This window comes from Hippopotamus amphibius, chromosome 9 (assembly GCF_030028045.1).
Source record: "Hippopotamus amphibius kiboko isolate mHipAmp2 chromosome 9, mHipAmp2.hap2, whole genome shotgun sequence".
NCBI lineage: Eukaryota > Metazoa > Chordata > Mammalia > Artiodactyla > Hippopotamidae > Hippopotamus > Hippopotamus amphibius.
In genome coordinates, this window is record NC_080194.1 from 143,459,167 (window position 1) to 143,476,392 (window position 17,226).

The 17,226-nt window shown below is 57.6% G+C and overlaps 1 protein-coding gene across 3 annotated transcripts; it reads left to right on the forward strand.

Moving 5' to 3' along the window:
* The first annotated feature begins 4,866 nt into the window (after positions 1-4,866).
* ZFAND2A (zinc finger AN1-type containing 2A) lies at positions 4,867-13,583 on the forward strand. Of its 3 annotated transcripts, XM_057695305.1 has the most exons (8): positions 4,871-5,135; positions 5,982-6,031; positions 6,140-6,238; positions 6,688-6,782; positions 8,706-8,837; positions 11,181-11,332; positions 12,186-12,269; positions 12,558-13,583. In XM_057695305.1, the coding sequence occupies exons 1-8, from the start codon at positions 4,966-4,968 to the stop codon at positions 12,574-12,576; spliced, it is 801 nt and encodes a 266-aa protein (XP_057551288.1). In that variant the 5' UTR covers positions 4,871-4,965; the 3' UTR covers positions 12,577-13,583. The 3 variants fall into 3 exon arrangements, with proteins under 3 accessions (XP_057551289.1, XP_057551288.1, XP_057551290.1); XM_057695306.1 differs by lacking the exon at positions 8,706-8,837 and having other exon boundaries at positions 4,867-5,135; XM_057695307.1 differs by lacking the exon at positions 5,982-6,031 and having other exon boundaries at positions 5,003-5,135.
* Positions 13,584-17,226: the final 3,643 nt, after the last annotated feature.

Below are 17,226 nucleotides of genomic sequence, written 5' to 3' on the forward strand. Positions count from 1 at the left end.
ACTCAATGTCCCATTGATTCAGGTTGGGGGTCTTTTCTCCTCCAAGATCAAGACCTAAGTTCCTGGGAAGAGACAGGGACCCTGTTGCATCTTATGGTTTCTTGAAGCCAAACAGGGTGCTGCGCACCCGGCAGGCGCCCAACAAACATTAGTTGAGGATGTGAATCATAAACGTAGGGGTAATTCTGACTGTGCGTCCAAGCTGAGGAGAGGGTCCCGGGGGAAGCAGGCAGCAGGAAGCCGCCTGTTTAAGCAGCTGGACACGCGGGCGGGCGGGGAACAGGTTTCATCCCGTCTTCAGCCATGAGGGCGTCTCCTGGCCGTACCCCAGCTTCCTTCAGGCAGATGCCATCCCGTCGCCTCTGCTCTTCACCCCACTTCAGCCTACCTTGTGCCCCCACCTCTGGGGGTGCGCTAAAGCTGACAGTGACGTGTGACAAAACAGACTCCAGGCTCCCCCCCGGCTCCCAGCGTCCAGAGGCAGGTGGCCACACTCCCTCCCGGATTCTCTCTCCTCCCTCAGATGCCCGAGGCCTCCCTAGGTCTTTGTCAGATCTTTAAACACCGTGCTTGCTCAGACAGACACCAGGCCCTCTTCCCCTCCAAGGTGTCCTTTCGCAAGGCAGCCTCCACACGTACGGCCTTAACTGCTGTCTTCCTGCTGACGGTTTCCAACATTCTGTCTCCGGGCTGGACCTCTGCTCCGATGTCCGGACTCGCGTATCCACGTGCTTACTTGCCAGCTTTCCTCTTTTGTCCCACAGCGGATGGGAACATTTTTTCCCATGTATCAGTAAGAGTGCTTTGGCTACAAAAAGATCCAACACAAAAATGTGTGCTGTGTCGCGTTACCAGAAGCCCAAGGAGTCCGGAGCCACGGAAACTGTAATCAATGACCCAGGTTCTCTCCACCCTTCTGTTCTGCCATCTCTGTTTGACTTGGTCCTTAAGCTTTGCCTTTTGTGTTAATGAGAAGGTCACTATTTTCAAGTGTCACAAAATTATCTTCTAGCAGAGGCTGTGTCCTAATGGGCAACTCCTACTTGTTAGGGAGGAAATCTCCGAGCAGCCCCTCTCCCTGAATCACATGCCGATGCCCTGCCTGCAAGGGGAACCGTGAAGGTGGGTAAGGCTTCTGTGTTTCCACGGTTTCCATGGTCACTGTCATCTCTGTTGCCTGGACTGCAGCCACAGCCTCTGACCTGCTCGCCCAGCTTCTGCTCTGGCCTCTCCACCTGTTTGTCTGCCACAAACTGTGGCTGAACACGTTTTAAAGTACAGTGGCCACTCTAATGTCAATGTGTTTTCTCTTCTCCATAACTGACAGGTTTTCCACCATCAAGACTAGGCCCTGGACTTCCCTGGTGGCGCAGTGGCTAAGAATCTGCCTGCCAATATAGGGGACACGGGTTTGATCCCTGGTCGGGGAAGATTTCTCATGCCAAGGAGGAACTAAGCCCATGCGCCACAACAACTGAGCCTGCGTGCTGCAACTAGGGCCCGTGCTCCGCAACAAGAGAAGCCACCAAAATGAGAAGCCTGCACACTGCAACAAAGACCCAACGGAGCCAAAAAATATATATATATATAATAAAAATAAAACATAAATTAAGCAGAGCTAATAACTTAAAAAAAAAAAATAGGCTCTGCAGTGACATTCACGACTCCACAGAAGGGTCCGTCTAGACCAAAGACGTCGTTGCTCAGATTTGAGTTTTAAACCTAAACTTTTAAGGGCTCATAGCAAGCCTTAGTCTTAGAAGCAAGGCTTTCAAGAGAGAAGACAGGGAACCATGAACCAAACCTTGTGAGAGTCACCCTTAGAGCAGGAAACCCAAGGCAAGGATGCGAGAGAAGCGCCCCACAGCATAAGGAGAACATTACTCCCAGGCTGGGGAGCGGCCTCACGGGCTTTGCCAGGGAGGACACCGTGCTTGTGATGCTGCCTGGGTCCCTGAGAGTAGACCCCTGCTCATCCTGCAGCCCTCAGATGTGGGACTTGCGATGATAAATGACCCGGGGGAGGAGGGGTCCACGCCTGGCCTCCCACCTGCACCTCTGGGAAAGGAGCACACCTTCTCTGCGCGAGCGCAGGCAGGGGGCCTCAGCCAGTGCCCCAGGGCCACAGCCCCCGCACACAGGCTGCAGGACCTTCTCAGCCCACGTGCCCTGGCGTGGAGGGCGGAGAGGGTCACTGAACCTGACACCAGGGGTCAGGACAGGCTGACGGTCCACGCCACAAGTCCTGACACCAGCAGCAGGTGCTAGCACACGACCAAAGTCCTGGACAGGTCATCGCCCGCACAGGCCAGAGCCTCCACCCTTCCCTGCCACGGGGCTACATGCTCGTCCCTGAGCCCCGGTGCCACTGAAGGAGACGGGAACAGGGGTTGTAGGAAGAAGCCTTGAAGTGACTGCTCTTTGAGCTGGACAGCGACTGAGGTCACAAGAGGGCTGGATCTAAACAGACTGTACACACAGTGATGAGACAGGATGCGGGTCTGCTTGCAACAGGCATCTGGTGCTCCAAAGAAAGTAGAGTTCGATTTTAGAAAATTGAGAGAGTTGCGATTATTTTTCGTTGAGCTGTGTAAAGTATGTGTATTTTATAAATGTTGTTTCCTGCCCCCCCACCCCAAGGTCATGCTTAAAACTTTTCAGCAATACACCTTTGCACTCAAAATAAAGCCCCAAATCTTTTCACGTCGCTTAGGGTCCTGATGACCTGGCGTCCTCACCCCAGCTGGTGGAGGTAGCAGAGGGGAGTTAGGAATGTGGTCTTGGGGGCCGGGTTTGAATCCTGGTTCCTCTTGAAGCCTGGTGTCCCTTGTCACCTCTGTGCCTCAGTCTCCTTGCAGGTAAAACAGGGGCCATGATAGTGAGCTGCTGGTGACAGGCACTGTGGTCCCTTCATAGGCAATCATGTGTCTGGACATGCACTCTGGCCTCTTCTTTCAAGTAGAACTTTTTAAATTTTATTATTATTATTGTTTTGGTCGTGTTGTGAGGCTTGTGGGATTTTAGTTCCCCGACCAAGGATCAAACCTGGGCACTTGGCAGTGGAAGCGTGGAGTGCTAACCCCGGGGACTGCCAGGAAGGTCCCTCAAGGGGAACGTCTTGAGGTTTGCTACCTGCGGCTCAAGGTCTGCCTCCCCTCCCAGGTCCTTCCTCCCCCGCTGACCGCAGGCAGCTCTCCGAGGACACCTCAGGAAGCCCTGACTCGCAACGTGCTAGCTTAGGTGTGTGGCGCTTCTCTCACGCTTGGTGGCATCTCTCTTTGTATGAATGCAGATGTTCAGTTAATGACAAAAAAGCTGCATTTAAACGTCCTGACTTGATGGTCTCTTGTTCTCATGAGAGTCTGGTGTGGTCTTGGGGCGATCAGGACCGGGAAGAGCGTAGGTGGGCTGAGCGCTCCCCTTTATACCCCGGGGTATCCACTCTCACACCTTCTCCTGACCTTCCCTGATGCTGGGGGTGAATTCTGGTTCTTTGGGTTAAAGTCGGGGTTAAAAAACAAATGGAGACGGCGAATCATTCCCTTATAGTGGAATGCCAACTAGGAGATGCAGAAGAAGTGCTGGAAATTCTTAAAAGCTCCGTTTGGCAATGATCACAGTGATCCAGGCAGAAGCCACTGACAGCGTCAAGGCTGTCGAGGCTGGTGAAGAATAAGGCAGTGGCGGGGCCTCGGGGTCTCTCCCTACGAGCCGTGACCCAGCTCACAGGTGGCAAAGGGGAGAAGCTTAGCAAACAGCTGATGACTATGCAGTCACGGTTACCGTCCCGCCTGCCGCGATGGGCTGCAGGCCTGTGCGGGCAGTGGGCACAGCACCCTGTCTGTGAGGTAACCACCGGGAAAACACGGGGGGACCCTGCCTGAGAGTCACCTTGTATGATCTTTAATAAAATCTGTCGCAGACAGGAAGAGGCTGAACGCGTGCTGGTGACTGGCTCCTGGAGCAGATGGGAGTCAGTGACGACGCAGTTGGTGAAACCCAAACGGGGTCTGCGGGCCGGACCTTATCACAGTGTCGCCGCTGATTTTCGGGCTGGGTGGCGGGAGTGGTCCCGCCGGAAACACACACGGGCGTACGGGGGCGGGCGTGGGGGGGGGTGAGCGGGCATCAAGTCCAAAGCTCGCTCTCTCGTGGTCCAGAGCAAGGGTAAGGAAAATGGGCGCGCACACACACACACACACACGGTCGGCCCTCCACCCCTGCGCTGTCCACACCTGTGACCCTGCCCCCGGGCTACCGCTGACCCGTGACTCCAACATCAGTGCCTGCGGTGTTTTCACCGCCGTTCGCAGGCACCGCGCGGAACAGTGCGGAGCGGGGGCCGCGCGGACGCGCTGCCAGCGGAGCCTAGCGCCGGCTACGTGAGGCCCGCAGCCCGGGCCTCGGCGGCGCCCAGCGCAGGGCACACTCGCCCGCCGGTCCGGCCCCGCCCCGCCCCGCCTCGCCCCGCCCCGCCCCGCCTCGCCTCGCCTAGCGCCTCGCCCCGCCCCGCGCCTCGCCCCGCCCTAACTCAGCTCCCCGCCCCCGCTCAGCGCCCCGCCCCGCCCCGCCCCGCCCCGCCCCGCCTCGCCCCGCCCCGCCCCGCCTCGCCTAGCGCCTCGCCCCGCCCCGCGCCTCGCCCCGCCCTGACTCAGCGCCCCGCCCCCGCTCAGCGCCCCGCCCCGCCCCGCTCAGCGCCCCGCCCCGCCCTGACTCAGCGCCCCGCGCCCGCGCCCTCGCCAGCCGAGTGCGCCTGCGCAGAGCCGCCTCACCGTGACTCCGCAGCCCCGAGAAGCCGCGCGACTGTTCGAGAAGCTGCGAGGAGTGGGCGGGCCGATGGGGCCGCGCGGGCGGGATTGGTCGGCCCCGCGGTGACGTCATCGGGGCGCGCCGGGAACTCCCGGACGGCAGTGGCGCCCTGAGGCGGCGGCTGCGGATAAATGGCCGGGAGGCGCGGGCGGTGCGATGCTGGGCTCTCCCGCGGACTCGGGCCGGCCTCCGCCGTCGCCGCAGTCCTGTTCCCCTGGCCTCTCTGGGCTGGTGCCCCGCGCTGACCGCGGACGGGGAGACAGAGCCCTCGGCCTCTGTCCCCTTCCGCTGCGCTCCGCGGCCGCCCGGGCCTCCGGCGGGGGCAGGTACGGGGCGGGCGGGCCGGGGGCGCGACCGCGTCGGCACGGGCCTGGGATTCCCGTGGGTCCTCGGTGGGGAGGTTTCCGACCTCCCCCGGGTGTGGGCGCCCCGGCGGCGGGCGGCCCCGGCCTGGGCCCTGCGCTCCGTGGAGCCGGGAGCCGGGAACGGAGCCGCCGCGGGGCGTCCTGCGGGAGGAGCCGGCGGAGAGGCACGGCGGGGCGGGCGGCGCGAGGGGAGGCTGTGAGGACGGGGCTCGGCCGGGGGGCCTGAGCGGGCGGGAGAGGGCCCGGGCGCGGGGGTTCTGGGGGGGCCAGGGTCCCGAGAGGTGCGGGGGCTGCCGGGATCCCGGAGGGGCTCTGCGCGGCCTGCCGGGGACCCCCGCTTCCTCTCAAGCGCCGGTGGCTTTACCGCTTGGGTCCCTGTTGTCCACCGGTGGGTTCACGCCCTGCCCTCCCCCCGGGTGAGCGCCAGGCTGCCTGTCATTAAGGAAGGCATCCTGAGTCAAGGTCAACGCGTGAGGGGGTTAAAGGGAGCAGCAGGGGCCCGGGGCGACTCTCTCCGGGGTGGTGTCGTCAAGTAATGTGATTTAGCACCTGGGAACGGGGTTTTGTTCCGGAGGTGAAACTGCGGTTTAAAGTCCACGGAGGCTGTCGCTTTCCCTGGCAGCCGCGTGGTTGAGATGGGACGTCCCTGTCGGTATGAGTCAAGGTTCGGACCAATGAAAACCTGAATTCGGGTTGAGCTTCGTAAACTAGGGACTGAAAGAACTGAAAAACAAGGTCTCCTGATGGGGTTGATTCTGAAGGAGCTGGTGCTGAATGCTAAAAGTCCCGTTTTGTCTTTGTTAAAAGGCAAGGATTTGCGACGCTTAGGCCGCTGCAGGGCCGCAGCACTTGGGCAGGTGATGCTCTGTGCGTTGTTTGTTTGCTGCCATCGTCTGCGATAGAATCCTGGTGACTGGAATCTGGGCCGTCGTTGCTTTCCTCCTCACCGTTTCTAATTCTTGCAGGTGACGTTTCACTCTGCCATCTGTGTTTTGGACACTTTCTCACAATGGAGTTCCCTGACTTGGGGAAACATTGCTCAGAAAAAACTTGCAAGCAACTGGGTAAGCTGTTTTAAGAACGTTAACAGAAAATGGGTGTTTGTCAACTAATTCGTGGGGAGAACTGGCCATTGTCTTCATTAGCTGTTGTTCTCTGGGCCTTGGCTCTTCTGGCTTTTCGGTAATGGGTACTGGCCTGAGGTTTGGGTTCTGTACAGGGAGGTAGGAGGCTGGCTGCCAGCACCGAGTGCATGTCAGTCGCTACTGAAATGCTCATGGTACCTCACAAGTTGGGATCTCTTTGGAAGAGATTGCTGTTCCGGTTCTTCATTGTTGCTGGCGTTGCGAAATTCATGGCCCCCAGTTTTTTTCTCCTGTAATACCTTGAGGTGGTGTTTGGTAGGTGTAACCTGAACTGAGCGATGGTAAATATCTGTTTACCATGACGTATGGTTCTTTTGTTCTAGGCTTTAAAACGCTTGACTGTCTTTCTGTGTGTTTGTTTTTTTTAGATTTTCTCCCATTAAAATGTGACGCCTGTGACGAAGATTTCTGTAGCGGTCATTTTGCTTACGCTGCGCATAAGTGTCCCTTTGCGTTCAAGAAGGTAATGGTCGTGCTTCGTTGTAAAAACTCACTCTCCCCTCTAGAGGTAGTAGACAGTAGCCCCACGTAGCTAAAACTTAATCAGAATTAAGTAATGGTAAAAGTCCTGTTTCTCAGCCACACCAGCCACGGTTCAGGTTTTCAGTAACCATGTGTAGACAGAGCAGATGTGGCAGTTTTCCGTCATCGCAGGACGCTCTGGACGGCACAGCTCTGAAGCAACAGATTATTTTCAGGGACTCGTGGAATCCAGTTGTTGCATCCAGACCTTCAACACTTACTTTACGTGTTCAGACACCTAGTTCTTTTTGTTCAACACACCAAGGAGGACTTTCTAGGTGGCCCAGTGGGTGAGAATCCGCCTGCCAATGCAGGGGACATGGGTTCGAGCCCTGCTCCAGGAAGATCCCACATAGTGCGCAGCAACTGAGCCCGTGCGCCACAACTGTTGAGCCTGTGTGCCGCAACTCCCATGCTCCACAACAGGAGAAGCCACTGCAATGAGAAGTCCATGCACCACAATGAAGAGTAGCCCCCCGCTCACCACAACTACAGAAAGCCCATGTGCAGCAGCGAAGACCCAACTCAGCCAATAAACAAATGAGTAAAAACAAATAAATTTATTTAAAAAAATCAAAAACAGAAACTACACCAAGGAAAACAGCTCTGTCTTTGTGGGGCACAAGAAATGCAGTGCGAGGCTTGGCAGGGGGTCTCATTTGGGAGGAACTGTAAGCGCTCACTTACCTGGGCAGCTCTGTAGCCTTGGGGTCTGACCTGGGCGGTCCAGGCAGTTCCTGGCGGAGACTGGAAGATGGCTGTGAGGAAACAGACTTGCCTGAGTCCAGAGGTTTAAGACCTTGGTCTCAGCCTGAGCTCACTCTGTTTCAGGCGCTTCAGGGAGCATTTTCGTGAGCTCTTTGTCAGCACCCTGCTGCTTCCCTGAGGTGGCAGTTAGAGAGGTGGGGGGTGGCATTCCCCGCTTTGAACAGTGTTGGCTAGCGTCTGGCCCTGCTCTGATTCATGGGGGCGGGGAGGGTGACTCGTGTTTACCCGGCAGCAGTGACCAGGCCAAGTGGCCGGGTGTGGTGACTTGACCTTCCAGTGTCCCTGGGCAGGGAGAGTCTGCCTAGAGGTGACTGGATGATGAGTTATTTCTTAATGTGGCTGACTTGCCAGCTGCAGGAGCCCCCGGGTGGCTCCCCAGCTCTGCTTCCAGGCCGCCGGCACCTGTGACTGTGGTTACCTGTCCTTCAGCCACGTGTCACTTGTGACCTCAGTGTTCTCCTGGAGCTCAGCTCCTGCCCTGGCCCAGAGGGGTCTTAACTGTGCTGGGCGTTCAGGTGCCCGGGGCCCTGCGCTTTCTCTCCAGACCACCCAGTCTGGCCTTGGCTGCTGGTTCTGAGCCTCAGAGCTCAGCCTGGTGTGTGTGCCCTTGACTGATGAACGAGTCTCCCTGCGTGGCCACCACGGGAGTGTCGGGAAGGCCGTGGACAGGCGCAGGAGCTGAGGCGTTTCACGGCCGGTGTTTTCCCCTGGCAGCCTCACGCTGGAGGTGTTCGGGGGAGCGTCGCTGCTCGCTACCTGGTGCTGGACAGACAGCCGTGCCGCCCTGAGGCCGTCCTTCGGACTGGTTCACCAGCTTCCTTCCGGGGCCACAGTTGACCGCTGTCTTGGGTTCATTTCTGTGGGTGGTCAATAGTCCATTGTGCTTCGGTTCCCCTGGTTTCCACTTAAGGCGACGTTGTCCTCGAGCTCCAGGGGTGCCTTGCTGTCCGTCCCCTGTGCCGACTGCGCTCTCCTCTCGGGGTTGGGTGTCAGCGTTTGTACGTTGCTTTCAGATGTGCTGAACTGCCACGTGTCGTGTGTGGGGGGGTTTTGATTGTGTGGATCTGGAATGTCACCTTTTATCCTTTACCTTCAGGATGTTCAGGTCCCGGTGTGCCCGCTTTGTAACTGCCCGGTGCCGATAAAGAAGGGAGAGATCCCAGATGTGGTGGTGGGTGAGCACATGGATGGAGACTGTAAACGTCCCCCTGGGAAGAAGGACGAGAAGGTGAGGACAGCGTCTGCGCCCGCCCTGTGGGGCTGCTTTCTTCTCAGAGGAAAGAAGGCCAGTTATCCAGCCAGGCTGATTAGCTTTAATAGTTTTTGTACAAGATGGAAATATTGCGATGGACCAGTGTTTTCCTGGGTAGTGAACAGCCGCGGTGCTTACAGTTATAGAAGTATATTTCCTAAACATTAGGATCTACTTTAGGATTTGCTTTCATTACAGAAATTTCAGATTTTTTCTCCCAAGGTGGAAAGTTAACATGGTTTTCTAGAGTCGTTCTGTTAATTCGCGCTTCTTTCCTAAGCTCCCTTTGGGAACTGTCAAAGGATGTGAGATGCAGACATCAGCGTGCCTGCTTTGGGAGCGCTGGTGCTTGTTCTAAAGCTGTGTGTCCCTTTGGAGTCGGGCGAGGCGGCAGGCGCGGCCGTCGGCTGTCGGGGCCCCCACCTTCTCCGAGGGCTGGTTTGGGCTTGTCCGCCCCGTAGCGGAGGGTGAGGCCGGGACCCCACAGCACCTCGCTTTGGCTGTTCCGGGTGTTTTCCTGCTTCTGCGGTTGCTCAGGGAGTTCCCGTGAGGGGCCGGCTGTCCTCCTGTCGCCGTGGCAGCTTCACCCTGGCTGACTCAGACAGGGGACCCCTGAGCCCCCGTCTCCTCTGGACTCCCACTCCGTGTGGCTGGGCCTCCTGGCTGGCTGCCTGCCTTTCCCCACCCCCAGGTCCCCTTTTCTCTGTGGGACCCACATGCAGGTGGTCTTTCCTGGGTCATGGTCAGTCCTCACACGCCGGATCCGCCGCTGAGCGGCACATGCGTGGGGGACAGGGAGGCTCCTCCCCGGGGCAGGGCGGGGGGCGCGGCCTCCCAGACGCGCGGCCTCCTGCTGGGTCCTGTGTCCCCCGAGCCGCCTCTGCTGCTGCCCATTTCTGAGCCTTTAGGGATTTCATGTCTTGAGTGTGCCGCGTCTCCACCCTGCCTGCCGGCTCACACATCAGCACCCCCGTGTCTGCCGCGTCCTTCACTGCTCGTCCATGTGCTTTCTCTAAAATCTTGTGGCTGTTCAGGACTCCCCTGTGGTCCAGCGGTTAAGACTCGGAGCTTCCACTTCGGAGGCACGAGCGTGCTCCCTGTTCAGGGACCTAAGATCCCACATGCCTCGCGGTTCAGGTGAAAAAAAGCTTTTTAAATGTTGTGGCTGGTTGTTGTTTTTTTTTTTTATTTTCTGCCGTTTTGGGTTCATTCCTCTTCAGAACACCTCTTTGCAATCACGTTTATAGAACTTTAGGCGGAGTCAGAGTCGCCACCTGTGGTCGTTCTCCATCCTCCACCAGAGTCTGCGGAGACTCGGGTTGGCCGTGACCCCCGGTGGATGGCCCGCGGCAGCTGGTCCTGCCCTCGGGCTGGAGGCCCCGCGCCGCCCGCTCCCCGGGGCCCCCGGCGCTATTCACGTGGTTTGTCCGGGTGCGGGTGCGCGGCCCCCTGCGGTCGTGGCCTTCAGAGCTGATCTCCAGGGCGCCTGCTTCTGACTGGCTTGGGTCACGGTTTCCATGTTACACTAAATACAGAGCAGATGTGGTTGTGACGAGTAACCTGGGACGGGAGGGTGACATCGGTCCCAGACGCTCTGGGGGGAGCCACCGCTTCCTCCCAGCCCGTTCCTGCCGCTCACGTCTGCGGTGCCCCCAGCCTTCCGCCTTCACACGTGGCCGTGCCCCGACTCCACCTGCCCCTCCTCCCAACGTGTGCCCCCTTTCCCCACAGTGACCAGGTCCTCCTCCCTCGTGGCTCCACCCCGACTCCCCACCTGACGCCGCCTGTCCTTGTTCTCGGGCCCCACTGGCAGCTGCGCTGTTCTGTGCTCGGGCCGCTTGCCCACCTTGGCCAGAGGGCTGCACCCAGGCCGCCAGCCCTCCCTTCCTCCCTGGTGGTGTCACCCGCACAGAATCGTGAGTGCCTGGGGGTTTATGTGACAGCAGAGGCCCCCGTCCCTGATGGGGCACAGCCTCTACCGTCCCGTTCCGTGACACCACGTGTCTGGCCTCCTTCCTTCCCGTGTCCACATCCATCTCCCCCCACCATGTTGTTTCTTTTCCTGGGAGCACCTCTAGGCATCTCACGTGAGACCCCAACTTAAAAAGCCACGTTTGTGTTTATCACTTGTTAACACTTCTCTGTCTCCTGGTATTTCTCTGTTTACCTGACGGAAAGACGTCCCAGTGAATCCCTGGGCCTCCGTGCTGTTGAGCTCAGGGCGGTTTCTCGTTCACACGCTGACGGTCACGTTGGGGGTTTGTTGGGTGGTCGCCCAGTGAGGCGGGGGGAGCAGTGAAGTGACTTGTGCTTCCCCAGGTCTTCACGTACCGCTGCTCGAAGGAGGGCTGCAGGCGGAGAGAGATGCTGCGGGTGGCCTGTGGCGAGTGTCGCGGCAGTTTCTGCATTCAGCACAGACACCCTCTGGATCACGGCTGCGCCCGCGGAGGCCGCCCCGTCAGCTCGGCTGGGTGAGGAGAGGCCCGGCTCTGCCTGTGTCGCACGCTCAGCTGTTGGTGTGGAACACGCGCTGTGGGAGTTTGGGGGATGTGATCCAAATTAAACGTGGATTCCAAACTGAAGCCGCTTCTGGTCATTTGCTGGGACTGTGGTTCTGGAGCCAGAAGTCCTGCCCCGGCACGGGGCGATGGGGAGGGTCTGCCCCAGCCTCCCCCTCCCCACAGGCGCTTCCTGCGTCTGCGGAGTCCTTCGGCTGTGGACGCCCTGCCTGGGTCTTTCACCTTGCGGTGGCGTGCTCCCTGTGCACGGCGCTGTCCACACGTCCCCTTTGCGGGACCTCCCTGGTGGTCCAGTAAGGCTCCGCGCTGCCAGTGCAGGGGGCCTGGGCCAAACAAACAAATTTCTGTGTGTGTGTATAATTTTTTTTTCTAAACAATGCCCCTGGTCTGTGCGGTCAGGGTCCCACCTGGCCCACTGTGAACTCACCCTTCCTAATGCACTTTCAGCGATCCTCCCTCCAAGTAGGTCCTGGGTGTCCACTCCACCCCCCCCCCCACCTTCTGGGGTGGAGCCAGGAGCCTGGGGTGCTCAGGACACCCCTCGGAAGGGAGCAGGTTCTCCCAGGCACAGGCTGCAGGGCACAGGCCCTCATGCTGGAGGGTCCGGTCCCACTTCCGCCTCGGGTCTGTGGGAACGTCTGCCTCCACCTCCCCGGGGGAGAAACGGGAGCTGGAGTCGCCTGTCACTTCCGCCCGACTGTCTCGTGGTGTCTGCCCGAGCCAGGCCAGGGAGCGGCCTCGTCCCTGTGTGCGCGGCTCTCGGCAGAGGCGAGGTGCTGAGTGCTGACCCGACCCTTCTGCGCAGGTGCTCGGCGGCGAGGGCCTCGGATCCTGGGCCGTCGGGGGCTTCACGCAAGGGGCCGGGTGCCTGGCTGGCGCGGAGCTTCAGGTACGGGTCCAGGGGGCGCGGTGCCGGGCGGGGCGGTTGTCTGTCCCGCCAGTGAGTGCTGGGCGGGCGCAATGCAGCTCACGGTTGGCCCTCTGGAGCCCTGCGCCCGACCTTGGGCTTTCTCCACCCCGGGTGCACGTGTGGGTGCCTCCAGCACAGCGGTGACGGGAGAAACACTTTATAGCTGGTTTCTGAAGCGCTGTGTTTGGCAAATGCCTTTTGTATGCTCACCTGCTGGTAGTTAATCGCGGCAAATCTAGAAATGTGAGCAGTTTTCTTCTCTTTCAGGTGGAAAGTGAAGCGATGACGTAACTGTGTCTGTTGAAACTGGCCTCTTTCTGTGCGTTATTTGCACGTTGTGGATACTTTTTGCTCTTGCACTTCCATGCTTTCCACAGCGAGCAGCCCTGCCCTGGGCTGGCCAGTCAAGGGCTTCTGCCACTTAAACCACCGACCGTGGATCACACTGTGCCCCCCTCCCCCACATGGCTTCTGTGGCGATCGGCCGTCTGAGCCCAGGCACGGGGGTGGGGCTGCACCTACCCTGTTAGGGATCCTTGTGCAGAGCTGGCCCCCAGCCCGTGGCTCCCGTTCGACGGAGAGAACAGCCTGGACCCTCCGCCTGCAAGCGTTGGGGTGACACCGAGGGCCTTGGGGGACCTCGGGCGTCAGGAAACCGGGTGGAGAGAAATACCCTCCAGTTGGGTCTCAGTCGTAACCCACGGGGTGTCCAGCGTGCGCCCCGGCCCTCCCATTGCTTGTGGGTCGACAGACCCCTGCAGTTACTCTCTCTCTTCTGGTTCCCCAGCCTCAGGGTGTAACGGAGGGGGCAGGGGCATTCAGCCCTGGTCACAGGTGGGTGCTGCAGCTCTTCCCGTCCCCCGTCTCGTTCGTGGTGGTAGACCTGGGCCCGTGGTTCCCCAGCTGTGCCAGAATCCCTCTGGGGCGTGTGAGAGCAGTGCAGCCCCCCGCCACAGAGTTCCTGATGCTCTGGGTCTGGGGACCACGTGGAGAGCGTGTCATCTGGGGTCCGGGTCCGGTGCGGAGGTCGCAGGCCTCTAGGGAGCGCGTGAAGCCAGCGCGGCCAAGGAGCTGTTGCCTCACTCGCTCGTTAGGCACCCGTGTTGCGTGTGGGAATCTGGTTGTGAATTTTTTGAAGTGTAAATACAGATCAGGTCTTATGAAAGATTAATGTCCAAATTCAGACTCTAAGATGTTGGGTTTTAAGACAATACCAAAAAAAAAGAAAATATCTCACTTAAAACTATTTACAGGTTGAAATAGTATTTTGGATGTGATGGATTAAATAAAACATTAAAGTGAATTTTACCTGTTTTTGTTTGTTAATTGTGGCTGCTGGAAATAAAAGTAGGTGGGGGCTTGCGTCATACTTCTGTTAGCACCATGCTTGATCATCCAAACTAAAGGACAAAAGACGTGCACATTTTTTTAAGTAGCTTTTTTTGCATATTTTTAAGTACTTTTTAAAAATCAGTCATCTATTTTTACACATTTGCGTGTGTATGTCAACCCCAATCTCCCAATTCATCCCCCCACTACCACCCACCCCCACCCCCCCTTTTCCCGCCTGGTGTCCACATGTTTGTTCCCTACATCTGTGTCTCTGCTTTTGCCTTGCAAACCGATTCATCTGTACCATTTTTCTAGGTTCCGCGTATAGGCGTTAATATGCAATATGTTTTTCTCTTTTTTGATTGACTTCACTCTGTATGACAGTCTAGGTCCATCCACGAAGATGGGAACATTTTACCAGGAATTATCAGCTTAGGAGTCCACTCGTGTTTCTTAGCTGTGATTGAAGTATTTAAGTGTATGTAAGAGCTTTCTGAGAAGTTAGTATTTTCCTCAAGGCCCTGTGTGAATAGACACTGAAGTGACACAGGGGTGAAAGGTCAAGAAAGCAGGCATCTGTGCTTGTTGGTTGTTCACAGAGGTCAGGGCGTGGGCATCCTCAGGGCTGCATGGTCTCCCAGTACCCTGTGTGTCCAGCTCCCCTGCCCGGCTGGCCTTGCTGTGCTGGAGGGGCGTGTTTCAGAATTTGGTGGGAGGTGCCAAGGTGCCTCCAGAAAGCCACACTCTCCATCAGGTTCCCCACACTCTCCTCAGCTGTTTCGTTGGTTTTGTTTTTTTTCTTCATGTGATGAAAACATGGTATCCACCTTACTTTAAATGAGCAAAGTTGAGCATTTTCTGAGAATTGCCCATTGGAGGAGTTTATAAGGGTGTCAGCGGGTGTGGCTGTGTGCCTAGAGATGGCAAAGCCACACGTGTATTTTAAATTTTTGTAGGAAGTGCTAATACCAGGAGAAGGTTCAGAGAATTCCTTTTCCAGTATCACAGGCTTGCGTACGTTTTTGAGAGAAGGCTTGGCAGGACGTCGAGTGGTCCGTGCTCATCCGTCGGGGCGGGAAGGCTCGCTTCCTTGGCTGCCGGGGCGCTTCAGTGGACATGTTTGCAAGACGTGGATGAGGTCATGTCTTGGCCACTTGATGAGTACCTTCAGCATGTTGTGTAACGTTGGCTACAGTTTTTTCACCTACGAGTGGCAGCCACAGCTGGGCTGGGGCAGGGCTGGCCCTCTGCCTAACGGGAACCCTGAGGCACAGGGCTCTGCAGGTGTGCAGGCTGTGTCGGGGCCTTGGTGCCCAGCAGTGGGCCCACCACTGCCCTGCCGGACACGTGGGTGTCAGGTCGGCCTCTTCGGGGAGTCCACCGTGGCTCGAGAGGCCCTGGCTCACGGGGAGGGCGAGCCGCGGAGCAGCTGAGCGCTTCTTCCCGCAGGCTGGGGTCTTCACCCACGTGCAGCCGCGCCCTGCCTGCCGAGGCTGCGGTCCTGCCTCTGAGTTCCGAGCAGGGCGTGGGGCCAGGCTCCTTGTCTAGGGTGCTGTGTCCAGTGACGGGTCCTGCTGGCCGGGCTCGTGTGTGGCTGCAGTACCAGTCACACCCACAAGGTGTCACCAGAGGGCCTCCCAGGAGGAGGACCTCAGCTCGTGCCGGAATCTGGGCCGGGGTCCCGGGAAGGACGGACACGACCAGCCATCAGCCCCCAGTCGAGGTTTGCAGGTCATTCGTGTTAAAAGTGATTGGGGATACTTTAAAGTGTATTTTTAATCCGGCTTCCACATTCATTCTTTGCAGTAATTCTACGACCAAATCTGAAAGGTAGGCTGGGAAATAAGTTCCTGAAATGTTAGTTTTCCAGGTGTTAAGCTTGAGCACGAGGGCCGTGGACACTGACTCGTGTTGCAAATGTCATGAGGTGTGGGGTGCCAGAGGGAGGTGGTGAGGGGGGGCTAGCCTCTCTTTTCCACTTGGTCTGGCGTGAACGTTCCCAGATAAATGCTGATTTGTTTGCTGTGTGTCACTGAAAGGCTGTAAGGACAGCAGGTTTGCTGTAGGAGGCGAGTAGCTGCCCTGGAAGAGCCAAGAGGCGAGCGTCGGGGCTGCAGGAGGAGGTGAACGCCGTGTGAAGAGCGTGCTTGCTGTCTGTCTGCAGTTTCTTCTCCTTTGATTTCTCCCTCCGTCGTTAGGGCGTCTAGGGGCTCCCCTAAAACCCATGTTTGTAGCATTCACACACCCCCGATCTACATGATGAGCCCTCTTTAGAATGTATTAAAAGCTAAGATCTTCTTGAAATACATGGTACAAAAATTATCTTTTAAAAAGGTCTTTTTAAAATCCCACACCAGCGGCAGAGCAGCTGGTTACTTTCCCATCCTGGAGAGTTCTGTGTCGTTCTGAACTACACTGAAGCCACTTGGGTACATTTACGCAGGCACTGCCTGGAGAAAGAGCCATTGGGCGTGGTCGCTGTGTCCATCGCGGTCAAGGAGAAGCTTACAGGACCCCCGGGGAGTGGGGACGCCGCAAGGCGTTGGTGCAGCCGTGCCCGGTTGTGAATCCCTCGGTTAGTGATTGGCTGTCACTGGCTGAGCGTTTGCGTCCTCACCTCCACGCAGGCTGTGCTGCCCGTGCTACCCACCACAGACCCGGCGGGCAGGCTGCGTCTCAGGGATCAGCAGCCTTCATTCCCGTCAGTGATAGTCAGCAGGTAGAGTGGAAGAGGAAGGTCCGATTTACTATGCCAGTAAAGATTAAATACTTAGGAATTGGGACTTCCCTGGTGGCACAGTGGCTAAGAATCTGCCTGCAAATGCAGGGGACACAGGTTCGACCCCTGGCCCGGGAAGATCCCACACGCCGCGGAGCAACGAAGCCCGTGCACCACAACTACTGAGCCTGTGCTCTAGAGTCCGCAAGCCACAACTACCGAGCCCGCGTGCAGCAACTACTGAAGTCTGTGCGCCTAGGAGCCTTGTTCTCCGTAGCAAGAGAAGCCACTGCAATGAGGAGCCCGTGCGCCACAATGAAGAGTAGCCCCCACTCGCTGCAACTAGAGAAAGCCCGTGCACGGCAACGAAGATCCGACGCAGCCACTAAAATAAATACGTAAATTTAAAAAAATACTTAGTAAACTTAAGATATATACAAGACCTAGATAAAACTTTAAAACATGAAAGACACAAAAGTAGACACAAATCGATGGGACGGCCGTCCTTGTTCTTAGGAAGTGTCAGCATCATGAAGGTGTCCATTCTGTCTACAGTTATTTTAAATCTAAGATGATCCCAGGAAGAATACCAAAGGCTGTCTTCTGGAACTAGACCAGTCGATACTCAGTTCACAGGGAAAGTCGACAGGACAGGAAAGGCAGCCCTGGAAAGGGGGCCGTGAGGGCCCGTGTGGCCTCTGTGATCACGACAGTGTCCTGCCGGCACGGGAGGCGCAGGAAGGAGGTGCAGAGCCCGGCCGGGTGTGTCTGGACAGTGTGTGCGAGGAGGCCTGTCTCCAAGTGTGGGGCCGAGATGGATTTTTTTCAAAGTTGGTGTTCAATTGGACGGCCATTTAGAAAAAGATAAAATTGGACCTATACCTT